The sequence below is a fragment of the Alexandromys fortis genome, unplaced genomic scaffold, assembly GCF_014885135.2.
Source record: "Alexandromys fortis isolate MF-2015 unplaced genomic scaffold, M_Fortis_MF-2015_v1.1 scaffold_4, whole genome shotgun sequence".
In the NCBI taxonomy this organism is placed as follows: Eukaryota; Metazoa; Chordata; class Mammalia; order Rodentia; family Cricetidae; genus Alexandromys; species Alexandromys fortis.
The window spans coordinates 20,647,508-20,661,641 of NW_026067944.1; the positions used below are offsets into that span (position 1 = coordinate 20,647,508).

Below are 14,134 nucleotides of genomic sequence, written 5' to 3' on the forward strand. Positions count from 1 at the left end.
TTTTGTTTTTTTTTTTTTTTGGTTTTTCGAGACAGGGTTTCTCTGTGGCTTTGGAGCCTGTCCTGGAACTAGCTCTGTAGACCAGGCTGGTCTTGAACTCACAGAGATCCCCTGCCTCTGCCTCCCGAGTGCTGGGATTAAAGGCGTGCGCCACCTTTGCCCGGCTCTGCATAGACTCTTGAATTTAGGAAATTATAATCCAGATTTCCTTCCAGGTACAGATGCCCTTTGTCTTACTCTTGTCTTTGACTACCACTGTTAATTCCTTGGATATTCTCCACTGGGGTTTATGGGTAGAAAAGTCTATGGAGCACAGGTTGCTTCTTCCCATCTCATCTGCGCTATGGGATTGGTCTCTATCTGATCTGAGTTTCTGGTGCAGTTCCGTTGCTGCATCGATAGTGAGCATGGGTCCATGGTCACAGTGGATATGCTTGTCCTGTCTCAGGGTTCTAAAGTCTTCACACCAAAGTCAGGACAAAGAAAGATCACATTCTTTCTTTGTCCTGACGGGTTGAACCAGTTCTTCATGGAGTGGCATCCTTTAACCTCTGTTCTCATTCTCATCTGCTACAGGATTCCCTCTGCTCATCCCGAGTTGTGTGCTCTGGTGTTAAACTAAAAACAAACAAAACATGGGTCCCCAAAAGGACTGTATTCTTGGACTCCCTGCCTTCAAACCTCCCCGGGCGGTACTGTGTGGAGCATGCAAAAGCTTTTTTTGTTGTTGTTGTTCTCCGCTCCATAGTAATTGTTCATTCAACAGCTGTAACATTTAACAGATGGCATTGTTAAAGACTGTGCACCACTCTCCCCAGAGAGTTTTGTGAAGACCCAGACTTGCCTATCTTGACATGCTAAAAACTAAGCACTCTCACTGATACATGGTAGGCAGTTATAATGGTCTTCATTGGAGGTATTCAGATTGTCAGGGATTAGAAACATGTAAAAAAGTAGTAATGTGTAGGCATGAATGCATTTAGATTTAAGATGTATATCTGCCTGGTAGCTATGGGCAATGCCGTTTAATTTTTGGTGTCATTTCTTGGAGCATGTGTGAGTGTTCCACACAAGACAATTGAAAGTGTCTGCCCTAAAATTTGAGTTACATAGGTGCTATCTCAGACAATTTGGGGCCAGATAACTTCCCATCTAATCTTTAACAGCCACAGAATTCACCCTGTGAGACTATATATGTTTATATAATGTTTTGCTGAACAGAAATATTACTCGGCATAGACATTAAAATATCAGGCTGTGGAGAACATTAATATAAACATTCAGAGTGCTTGCACTTTTTAGCGTTAGACTAGCGGTGTGCCAGCTCTTTGTCTGGCCCTGCCGTTGTGTGATGTGATCATCAGTATAAGACAACAGGTAACATAATACATTCACAGACGTTTCGGAAGCCTGGGTGAGCAAGATTGAATGTGCTTTTCCAAGCGTAGATTCCAATCAGCCTATTCCCAGGGCTCTCCGATCATTGCAGATTAACGACCTTTTAATTCTTGTTTTAAATAAACTGTGTGTTGAATAATTTTAATTTCAGAAGACACTGTGGTTTTTGTTTTTCAGTGTTGAAAACGAACCCGTGAGCTCACCCCAGAAAAAGGGAAATACGCTTTCATCAGAAGCAGTAAAGGTATGGTTTAAATGATTGTTTATAAATTATACGGTATAACACCAAGGACAGTTTACATTTCTGCATATTTTCCCTTTTAGGTTTTCGTTTTATGTGTATAGAAGAGCATGCTTATTTTACATTGTTAGGGTATCTAACCTAGCCCTGTACTGGCTCAGTGAGATGGGATGTGGGCGAACTTTGAGAAGGTTGCACTGGCTGCAGTGTGAACGTCAGTTGTGGCATTTAGATGTTGGTGCCTGTGTCTTTAAATATCTAAATCAGAGCATACGAATTTCATCGTCTCTTTTCCAATGGAGATTTTTACAGATTAAGTTGCCTTTTCTGGAATGATAAAGACACCTCACAGTGCTTTGGGGAAGTACAAATTAATATGTCAGGGCTACGGTGTGAGGAATGTTTGGCTAGCTCATGTTTAAGCCTGCCGGGCACTACAGAACGAGCCCAGCAATGTACAAGCTATTTACCCATCTGCACAGTTGCCAGTGAGTGATGGAAAACTATTGACCTTTTCAATTTTCCTAAGTGGTTTTCTAGGAAATTGGATTTTTTGGGGGGTTATTTGAACAGTTTTGTCACCACAGTTGTGGCTTTGGGTACCAGTTGCTTTATTTATATTTGATTTGTGACAGTCAGTCAGTTGGTTCCATCTGGGTATTTTAGATGAAATTAGCCTTACTAGCAGAAGAATAGAAAGTAACCTAAATTTTCTGTTACGGTTGTATGTACTTTTTTTTAACATGTTGAAAATGTTATAGAGTGTTCATGTCCTACACTAAGAAAGTTAAGGCGTGCGTTCTTCCTGCTTTCTCAGTGAAAGTGGAAATGGTCTTTGCTTTATTGAAAGAAATAGGTGAGGGTCCCTATCGCATGCTTGAGTTTGGCTACTAAGTCTTGCTCAATTTTTTTTTCTTTTTGCTGATTTATATCTTTTCTAGTCAGGGTCTCACTATGTAACACAGGAGGTGTCTGTGGTCCCCACTCAGGCTTCTGACTGTTGGGATTGCAATATGCATCGCTATGTCTTACTCCACTCTCGGGCTTTCTAACTTCTTCCACCTACTTCTTCTCTTCTATGGACAATGCATGGCCACCCTGCTGATGCACTGTGACATGGGCTCTGTGACTTTTTCTCTCTTATTTAGTCACTGAGAGTTTACCTGCACAAGATTCTCACTTCTAATTTTACCCTTTTGTTTCATAGCTTCTGAGATTTCAAACTTTGAGGATTCTTTGACTACCAATTCCTGTCTAACCCATCTCTCAACTGCTTGTTGCTTCTGCACTGTGGATCTTCATCAGCCCTTTCTACTTTCCTGGTTTCCTGTTCTCTTGGTCTCTGCTTATTTCCCTACGCTGCCTGCATCCACCCACCGCCTATACTTTCAGTCAGCAGACTTGGATAGAGTCAACCTTGAATTTCCAGGAGTCCAATCTTCTATCTCCAGAGACTGGCTCTAACGGTCTTCTTTGCATTCCTAGTGTTTGATCTTGAGCACCCAGGGATCAGTTGCAAAAATGCTCCTTATAGTCATGAGATTATTCAGTGTTGCTTGCTTATGGGGCATCCAATTCATCCATGATAAAAATGACACAGGGCACTTTTTGCAGGAACATTATGCTCCATAAAACTTGTTTCTCTGTCTTTCTGTCTTTTTCTTTCCTTTCTCTCTCTTTCTTTCTTTCTTTCTTTCTTTCTTTCTTTCTTTCTTTTCTTTCTTTCTTTCTTCCTTTGTCTGTCTGTCTGAATTTTTTTCTCTTTTTTGGTTTTTCGAGACAGGGTTTTTCTGTAGCTTTGGGTCCTGTTCTGGAACTAGGTCCTGCAGACCAGGCTGGCCTCAAACTCACAGAGATCCTCCTACCTCTGCCTCCTGAGTGCTGGGATTAAAGGTGTGTGCCACCACTGCCCGGTGCTCCATAAAATTTTATTTTTCACTCATGGTTTTTCTCTCTGTGTCTGTCTGTCTGTCTCTGTCTCTCTGTCTGTCTCTCTCATGTGCGCACGGGCACACATGCTCTCACTCTGTCCTCAACCCTTTGGAAGCCATTGATTTGGTTTCTTCAGTGTGTTCACATGGACCTATATTTTAGGGATGACGGCTACCAAGGATTAAAACACGTATGTATATTTGAGTTTCAGCGTGGCTCCGAGAATGGACCTGACTTGGGGCAGCAAAGGAATGAAGAAAAGATGTACAGAAGGGCGGGCACACAGGGAAGATGTACAGAAGGGCGGGCACACAGGGAAGATGTACAGAAGGGCGGGCACACAGGGAAGATGTACAGAAGGGCGGGCACACAGGGAAGATGTACAGAAGGGCGGGCACACAGGGAAGCTGGAAATGGATGGACTGACTCTTATATGGAGAAGCTTCAGCACCTCAGAGATCAGTGTGTTTCTTTTATACAGTTGAATAGAAAGGAAGCTTATTATATACAGATGATCAAGCAGACGGGGCTACTGCACACAGGTGAACAAGGAGCCGGGGTGTATAGCCAACAGCTGGATCGAAGAGACAGGTTCAGCTAATCTCAGAATGAGTGACCTCTGCAGGGGAGCAGTCTTCAGACTGTGAGTATCTGAGAGAGAAAACTATGGTGGACCTTTTCAACACACACCATCAACATTCCTACTAAGGCCCCAGAGAGAGGCTTCACTATCCCTCTGTGCTTTTCCCAAGGGGAAAAGCTTTGCCATTCCCTGGGGTCTGAGGCTGTAGGGTCCCTGATAAAGCCATGTCCATTTCGATAACGTGAGTAACGTGCGTTCACTCAGGCCTTCAGACACTCGGGTTGCTTCCTCTCCCCGTGTGTATTGCTAATACCACCATCAGTCGCACGACTTGAGTATAAAAACAGGCGGAAAAGGGCTAGCAATAGTATTTATTTTATTGTTATTTTTGAGCAGTTTCAATTGGAGAGTTTTCCTTTAGCAAGTGGCCTGAAGCTGCTTGCTGTTTGTCTCATTTCTCATCACCAGTGTTCTGAAGTGCCCGCTGCACTGCAGTGTGACATTTCTCGTCGGATTTCCATCCCGCTCATCTGAAGTGTGTGCTGTTTGTAATAAGGGGGGATGTACAGCAGTTTCCCTCTGCAGTCTGGAACATTTACGATTCGTCGACATAGTCTTATATCTCTCACTTTGTATTTGACATTGAGAAATCAAGATGTCAGTGATGTTGCCCAAAATGTTTGAGGTACAAAAATCTATTTTACTTTTGAATAATTACATCTATAGTTTTATAGTATATTTGGGCATCATTAAATTATTAATCCTTAAAATGTTGATGTGTAGTACAAACCCTCCAGTTTTTCTAATATTGTGAGCTATTTCTAATGCTTGCATGTGTTTGTCTCCTGGAATACGTATTTCTGTTATGTCCTTTGGATTTTTTATTTTAGCTGGAAAAGCCTAGCAGATATTTAGTCCTCATCATGACATTGTCTTGGACCCTCAGCATGCCACTGTACTCTACAGTTTTATTTAAAAGATAGAATACATGTTATGCCCCTTATCGATCAGAGCATATCTTTCCCTGACTCCCTTCAAACATGAATTCATGAAGGTCAGTACCCGATGCCCTGTGGTGGTGATATTGGTGGCCTCCCTTCCTGCATTCTTTTTATCCTATCTTGCCTGCTTCTAGCCCTTTTCTCTGTTGGCTCCTTCCCACGTGCCTCAGCTCTCCTTGCTCATATGTAAGTGATAGCAGTAGTCTCTGAGAATGGGCCCCTACATTTTATTCAGAAATTTCATACGGAAGGAAGTCTGATGTGAGATTACCCTCTGTATGCTGTAAATAGCACTGATTAATAAAGAAGCTGCTTTGGGCCTATTGCAGCACAGAATAGGGCAAGGCAGGAATTCCAAGCTGATAGAGGAAGAGAGAGTAGGTGGAGTCAAGGAGGCACCATCAAAGGAGAAAGACGCCAGCCGCTGGCTAGAACCTTACCAGTAGGGCACAAGCCTCATAGTAAAATATGAAATAATAGAAATGGGTTAATTTAAGATGTAAGAGTTAGCTAGAAATACACTTAAGCTCTTGGCCAAGAAGTATTGCAATTAATATGGGTTTTTTTTGTGTGATTATTTCAGGTTTGGGCGGCCAGGAAACAAACAAGTAGTCTCTACCAACAAAAGCCTGCCTTAAAACACTTCCAGTTCCTAATGTTTCCTAGTCTGACTCCTGTGTTTCCTTTAGTGCCATTAGACCAGATTTGGGAAGCTCAGTGCTATATTTGTTGCATGTCAGGGATGCTTCTATGGCTCCTTAGTGAATGAGGGCCATTCCGTAAAAGCGGTTCATTTAAAGTCACTTAATGACCGTTCCTAACCACACTCATAGCCTCTTGTTCTCTGTTCTCAGTTTCCTTAGCCAGCTCAAATACTTCATCTTCCAAACCTTACTTTTCTCTTTCAGAAAGCTTTTTGGCTTATTTTCACTTTATTACACTGGGCTTTACCTTCTACCTCTGGCTATTTCTGTCTCGTTTATGTCACTGATCCTCTCTGGATCAGTTTAACATCTCACGTTTCACAAGGAAGCTGAGGGTGCCTCAGCTTCCTTGGTGTCAGTCATCCAAGATGATACCTTGTCATCCCTGACTTTACCTTTAACTCTCAGGTCTTTACCTTGTTTCTCGTTCCCTGAGAGGCTCAGACTTGATTACTAGCATTCCTGACCTTTTTCATACGTGTATCTTTGAAATCTCAGATTCCACCTGCATCTTCAGACATGTTGTATACTTTTCTGTGGTTTTATTTGGAGTGTGGGCTGTGAAGGGAGAAGAATTATCTTACTGGGATTTGGATGCAAGCATTAAAGGTGGCTAACAATGTTAGAAATTTAGGAGGATCTTCACAGCATATTAGTAATGTGTGCGCATGTGTGTGTGCTCGTGTGTGTGTCAGCATACATGTGCCGTGGCACAAGTGTGGTAATTAGAGGTTAGCTTGCAGGATTTCATTCTCTCTTTACACCATGTGGGCTCTAGACATGGAACTCAGGTCATCAGATTTGGTGGCAAGTTCCTTTACATGGTGAGCTGTCTTGGTGGCCTATACAATGAATACATTAGTTTATGCATATGTTAATATTTTTTTTGTATGGCCCTTCTTTCCTTCATGGATGAAACGACAATCAATTTAAGAATTTGACACGTTTTCTTAGTAGGAGAGACTTAGTTACTGAACTAATTTTGTAAAATAGTGCTGTTATAATACAAGTTTGCTATGTTTTATTTTCCTATCCATTCAAATGATAACAATATCATACTAATTTAATATAAAAATTGTGAAACATCTCTTTTTCGAGCGTGGGAACACTTTTTTTTTTTTTTTTTTTCNACTGGCTGTTTGAAGCATTGGTTTTGCTTGACTCAGAATGAATGTGTACCGGAGGCATGCATTAATGAATTCAACTCCAAGTCAGAGCCCTTACCTCCTTCCTCACTACTGTTGTGAAGAGAAAATGCCGGGGTGCCCGGGCAGAGAATGCACTTTTGTCACTGTTGAACCAAGAGATCGCAGGAGCCTAAGGTTTAAATGCAAACATGTATCTCTAAAAGGCTGGTGATGTATTTTGGTTAAATAGTACAGAAACTGGCTGTTTGAAGCATTGGTTTTGCTTGACTCAGAATGAATGTGTACCGGAGGTATGCATTAATGAATTCAACTCCAAGTCAGAGCCCTTACCTCCTTCCTCACTACTGTTGTGAAGAGAAAATGCCGGGGTGCCCGGGCAGAGAATGCACTTTTGTCACTGTTGAACCAAGAGATCGCAGGAGCCTAAGGTTTAAATGCAAACATGTATCTCTAAAAGGCTGGTGATGTATTTTGGTTAAATAGTACAGAAACTGGCTGTTTGAAGCATTGGTTTTGCTTGACTCAGAATGAATGTGTACCGGAGGTATGCATTAATGAATTCAACTCCAAGTCAGAGCCCTTACCTCCTTCCTCACTACTGTTGTGAAGAGAAAATGCCGGGGTGCCCGGGCAGAGAATGCACTTTTGTCACTGTTGAACCAAGAGATCGCAGGAGCCTAACACTATTGGCTGCCTGTGCTAGTCTGCGACCTTGGGATCCCCGGGTACTGGGAGTATTGTAAGGCATCTGGTTTGACTTGCAACAGGCCCAACCTGTTATAAATGTAGGAGGTTGCTACTTGTTAGGAAGAATTTTGTTAAAATGAAAACTGAGTCTGAAGTATGTCTACACTATAGATGTATGTGATTAACTTTGCCCCAAAGCATCAGTCAATAATTCTAGAACATTAGACTCTTCTCAGACTGGAGAAACCTCTGTATATAATAAGTATAATAAGAAGGAATGATTTTTCTCATATTCCATTTTTCTTCCTTTCTCTCATTTCATTGTCTATGGTAAAATGTACCAACGTGCCTATTATAGCCTAATGTGTATTCCTGATCTAGCAGTTGCACACACAATACTCTGATGTTCTTTTCCTGCCAAAGGGTACTAGGTATAGCAATAATATGTTCAGGGACTAGGGAGATATCTCAGTCGATAAGAGGACTTGTGCACGCATGGGGACCTAAGTTTGAATCCCCAGTACCCACATAAAAAACCAGTCATGGCCCATCATATACCTGTAACCCCAGCACTATGGGAAGCAGGGACAGGAACATCACTCAAACTTGCTAGCAGCCAGCCTATCTTCAGACACAGGGAGAAGTCCTGCCTGAAGTGGGAATAAGGTAGAGGGAAATGGAGCAGGACACCTGATGGCCGCCTCTGGCTGTAGCGCACACAAGTAGCATATGCACACATGCACATAAACAACATACACATATTATACATACACACCCCAAGAAACAGTGTGTTCAAAGTTGTTTCCTTTTATTCTAACTTCCTTTTAAAGTTTTTATTGTTAGTTATTTATTTGTTGGAGATAAAGTCTCACTCTGTAGCCTTAGCCTAGTCTTGAACTCATACACATTCACCTGCTTCTGCCTTCTGAGTGATGGGATTAAAGCTTATATTACTATATATATACTGTTTACTTCTATTTTTTATATTTAGGGTCTTTTTTGATTTATTAAAGATTTCTGTCTCTTCCCCACCACCACCTCCCCTTTCCCTCCTCCTCCCCCAATCAAGTCCCCCTCCCTCGTCAGCCCAAAGAGCAATCAGGGTTCTCTGCCCTGTGGGAAGTCCAAGGACCACCCACCTCCATCCAGGTCTAGTAAGGTGAGCATCCAAACTTCCTAGGCTCCCACAAAGCCAATACGTGCAGTAGGATCAAAAACCCGGTCTTTTTAACTTAAAGAATGTTGAGATTTAACATCTACAAGATTTCTATGACTTTTGTCTGAACTGGGGAACAACGGACACAAAAAGGAAGTAAATGAACTAGGTTACAGCCGGCACTATTTTAGGGGAGGAGACTTGCAGATCTTTTCTAACTTTAACACCACGGGAAGGTTTTGTAGTTCAGAGAAAATGGAACAGTGAAGGTATAAAATGGTCGGGTTCACTTCCAGAAGTGTTGCCTTTAAGGTCTCAATGAAGCCTTAAATGGAGAGAAGTGCCTGATAGACAGTCGGGTGTACAGGCTCATATCTCCGGAGTCTGAGCTGAGAATTCAAATGTGTGAGGATCAGCTGATTGGTTGAGTTCTCCCTGAGAGAGCATCAAAGTACTGGGCTTTATGAGAGATGGCTACAGACATGATCTGGAAGGGTGTGAAGAGAATCATCAAACAGGAAGGCAAGCTGCAGAATGATGTTACAGAAACCAAAGTCTGTCCCTGTCTCGTTCTTGAGATGCACATCATCTCATCGCAGAGGGAAACGAGTCCATTGAGTTGGCCCATGAGGAAGCATGGTCAGAACATGACTGGAGAACAGGTTAGCTTGCAGGGGTGTAGGCAGTGATTGTGGTAGGAAAAGAAGAGAGGATGTTAGGGTTAGAAATGCCTTCTTAAGGATATCGGTGCTGAGGAGAGAAGAGAATATGAATGTGTCTGAGCAGACTTCTGCTTGGTAGAGGGGTACTGAATGGTAAATGAGTAACTGGGCTCCCCAAGGAGATACTGGGGATGATGAACCAGTGCCCAATGGAGGAATTCGTGTGTGGAGGGGCAATCTTTCCTTCCTCCTTGCACGCAAAGCTAGAGACAGTAGGTCCGAGGCCACCATGCAGGTGGAAGAGAGGTGAAGTCCAGACTATGAGGGAATGATCTTCACATAGAATGCAGGTCTTATCTAAGTGTGAATGGATAACAGATGCTTAGTCTAAGGACTGTGAAAAAGATTTGAAAGGCGTCCTGGTGAAGCCCTGCCTCATTCTAAGCTGCCATTCATTTGCTGATGTGTAAAAGATAAACTGCATTTCCCGTGGTCAGGAATGGCTAGAGATCAATGGAAAGTAACCAAGAACCAAGAAAGGATTTGAGGGTACTGGCTGTACCTAACAACGGGGCGGAGAGGATGAAAATGTTTGTGAGAACTGAAAGAAAATAAGAATTGAAGGACAGAGTTTGCTCTGAGGCCGAAGAATTGGTATGATGGGCTTGTCTATATCTGTAGGGTAAGAGTTGCAAAGATGGCAACGGGATGAGTGGATGCTTGTGTTTGCAGAGTTTAAGAGTCAGAATTAGGATGGCTGTGGTAAAAAGAGGGCCAAGAGGTAGAAGAGAAATGAGTGTAGATCCCTGGTGTGTAGAGAAACTGTCAGCGTTCTGAAGGGCTGTCCTTGTTGTGGGCAAAAAAGGCAGTCGCTGTGTGGAAAGGAGGACCAAGCAAGATCTTGAAGGAAGGGTCGCTACCTTCTTTTCCACTCAGTATCTTCATTTGGCAAGAGTCCCAACATCCTCACAATGCTAGCCTACTGTTGGTGTAGCCCTCCACCTGCTACCGTCTATTAAATAAGATGGCAATGCTGATTGGAATTATTAAAAATTCGTGTATCACTAAAATGTGGATTTCACAATGACAGAAGTTTGAGTATATTTTCTTGGCCAGATCCAAACATAGTGTCCTGTTCCTTATTTTTTAATAAACAAATACTTTAAAGTTTACCTTGAACTAACTGCTGTTTTTCTCATCTGTTGCTGATTTCTGGTTACATTCTCCAGAAACATTTTTCCAAGTGTTCTTTGTTTGAGGGGCTTAAGTCCCAGCTTCACCCAAGCCTCTCTTTTTGTTCCTTATCTCCTCTGTCTTGTTCCTGACATCATAACGACTTGTGCTTACAAAATTCTCCACACAGAGAATTGTCCAGGCTTTAGCTCTGTTTTTACTTCAGAAACATTCTTCTCTATATTTTCCCTTTATTGCAACTACTAGGAGTTGCTCACTTTGTCCAATTACTTTTAACTTCTATAACCTTCTAGCCTCCCCCCCCACACACACACACAAACAAGTGCAGAGTTCCCCATGCATCAGGAATAAAAGGCTAATTTTGTCTTGGAACTTAAAAGACAATTGGTTACTCTTCCTGGTTTAAAGTCTCAAAGATTCCTTTCTGTATTGTGACTTTTCCTGTTTCGTTGCAACTTACTCACTCACTGCCTAACACCTTGAGTTTAGAAATGGACTCACAAACTTCTGAGGAATTACAGCTGACTAGTTACATACTGGAAGATTTTCATAGTCTGCTTACCCTCTATATTCTAACAAAAATCCAAGCATCTCTTAGACATATAAATGGAGACTACATGTTAGTTTCCCGGCTGCTCCGACCCGAATAATTACAGGGAAACTATATTAATTATAATACTGTTCGGCTGATGGCTCAGGCATATTTCTAGCTAGCTCTTACATCTTAACCCATTTCTATTAATCTATGTATCAGCACAAGGCCGTGGCCTACCAGTAAGTTTCCAGCACCTTTCTCCTTCAGCAGCTACATGACATCTCCTTCTTTTTCCCTGAATTCTGTTTAGTTTATCTGCCTAGCTCTATTCTGCCCTGCCATGGGCCAAAGCAACTTCTTTATTAACCATAGTAATAAAAGACATTCACAGAATACGGGGCGGGGGGAGGGGGAGATCTCACATCATAGACATGGTTCAGTGGACCTAGAAATGTTCCCCTGAATGAAATAGAGCTATCTACATGTGTGGGTCTTATTTTCTAAAGGAAGAAACTGTGTGTGTGTGTGTGTGTGTGTGTGTGCGCGCGCGCGTGCGCCACGTGTGTTTACTACTAAATGAAGAATAAAGATAGAGAAAAGAATTAGGTAGGTTCAGAATTGAGGACTAAGCTAATTATTTCAGATGGTGACAGCAAGACCTATAGAAGAGTTTTGAAGGAGTTGAGGGGGGTGAGTTATACATAGCCTAGGGAAGATGGTTTAGGCAGAAAGAAAAGAAAATCAAAAATTCCCAGGAGATCTGCCAGAGGATAGTCATCTTGTTGTAGTCTGGCTGTAGCCTTGGCATTTCCTACTCCTTTCTGCTTTCAGAGTTACTTTGTCCTTTGTCTGAAGACCAATATCCTGGAGGGAGCAACTTAGTCTGGCTTTGGTGTTCTCCACAGACCTCCCTGATTTCTTCTTTTCATGATTTTCAGTCTTTTATGCCAACCCCGATGCTCTGTCCTTGGTTCCCTTTTCTTTCTGTCCTTCAGTCTTCTACCACACTCATATTATAATACACATCATTTGTATTTCACATATCATACCTTGGCTCTGAAAAGCTGAAATGTCACTTTCTTTATATAGTGAGTCTCTACCCCTCCTCAAGTTAGCAAGGTCCTCCATGGTGCCCCTCCCTTTGCTTGACAACTCCCTCATCCCCAGTGATCAGCATCTTGTGCAGTTGTCAACTTTCTGAAGACCATAGCTAATCATAACCAGTACAGCTAATGCTTTCTTCTGTTTCCTTGTACTGCATGCAACAGAGTGTATGTAGATCCATGAAATTAAATAAAGGACACACAACATCACAACCTACTATGTTAAAAAATAAAAATTCTAAAAACACATGTCTTCTTCATTGCAGTTAAATATTAAATATAGAACTGTATCTGTGTGCATAACTGGAATTAATGTTTGTTATTGTTTGCTTGAATCTGAGTGCTTTTATTCTATTGACTCCTTAGAACAATGGTAAACAGGCCTATTGGCAGAAGGAAGTGGGCCCCACCTAATGAGAACCTGTGGTTGGCCTAGCTTCATTGTTTTCCAGGCCCATGGCAAAGAACAGCTGCTTTAGATCAGATTTGAAATTTTAACTATAGAAATGCAGATTTTATTGTAGGTGTTTCAGCTAAATGTTCTTGCTTGTTCACATTTGTTTCTAAATTTAGAAACTCCCTTGTTGGGAATCTTCTAATTACTGAGAAAAAAATTCTCAGAAGATTATGAGAGGAAAACTAAGCAACTGAGACATTTAAAGACATTGCTGAAATCCTAGAAGCTGAAAATTGAAAATGGAGAGAAGCAAGCATTGATTCTTTTGCGAATCTCAAGCATTTTAGTAATATTCAGCGGCCCATAGCTCACGTTCTTCAAGTGGCCATGAGTGAAAGGCAGTCCTTCACACTAGTTCCTCGGTCAAAACGAGCCAGCCCTGTAATCTTTGCTGGAAGAAATAGCCTGCCAAAAATTAGAATGAATTAAATGAAGTAGTCAAAGGACAAAAAAGTGTCTTTCATACATGTGAGTGAACTAGCATGTCTTTTGCTAAATCACGAGGCAGCTGAGGTGAGGGCTCCACTGACCTAGCAGCGCAGGCTGTATGGATCCACAGGGTGAGTATGGTACGTGGGCTCAAATTGCAGAGGAAAGCACTAGAAGATGAGCCTTATAAAGACTCTGGAAGGCTGGTGTACTCCAACAGTAGAGGTGTACAAGTTATATGTAGCTCTAACGTGATGATATAACAGAAAAATACTCTGGTAAAAAAAATGCAATCTTAACTTCCAAGGTGACCATTGACTTAAAATACTGACTTGAAATCATTTTGCTCATCATCATGTTTTTAACATTATTTTCAAGGCCTCCTAGTATATTTGCTAAGTGATTAGTGAAATTCCCTTTTAAGCTGTTTTGGACCTGGATTAGAACATGGACTGAGGTGAACAGATGACATAAATCATCATCATGGTAGCTTTGCTGTCTTGAAGACCAGCAAAGTTCTTACAAAACTTTGTTGTGTGAGCCTGCAGTCCCCTAGGGTGGTTTTACCTTGATGCTTGATCTTTTCCTGACTCACACTTGAGATTCCTTTTTATGAGGACTCTTGAGCACGGTGAGGTGAGTGACAGATACTTTTGGGCGTGCATTCCATTTCCAGGTATGCAGCTATATGAGCAAGCATGTTTGGAAGACAGGGTGAGCTGGCACATTTGCCTAAAGCTTTTTGGAAGCCTGGAAGAGTGTGAGGTGAAATGCCAACACATTCTGGGCGCTCCTGGTTTAATCTCAGCTTGAAGAGGTCACATGAATGTTTGTGTGCTTTACTGACAGTTGAATTTTGCGCAGGTAAAATGCCTCTTGAAGATGCTCAGTATCTTCAAAGAAT

General features: G+C 41.9%; 1 protein-coding gene across 1 annotated transcript in view; it reads left to right on the forward strand.

Moving 5' to 3' along the window:
* Nucleotides 1–14,134, forward strand: part of Crybg3 (crystallin beta-gamma domain containing 3) — a 111,908-nt gene that overhangs the window by 26,868 nt on the left and 70,906 nt on the right. Inside the window, exon 2 of the mRNA XM_050148707.1 lies at nucleotides 1,576–1,642. Within this exon, the coding sequence (XP_050004664.1) occupies nucleotides 1,576–1,642 (67 nt within the window). The remainder of the gene's footprint in view (nucleotides 1–1,575; nucleotides 1,643–14,134) is intronic.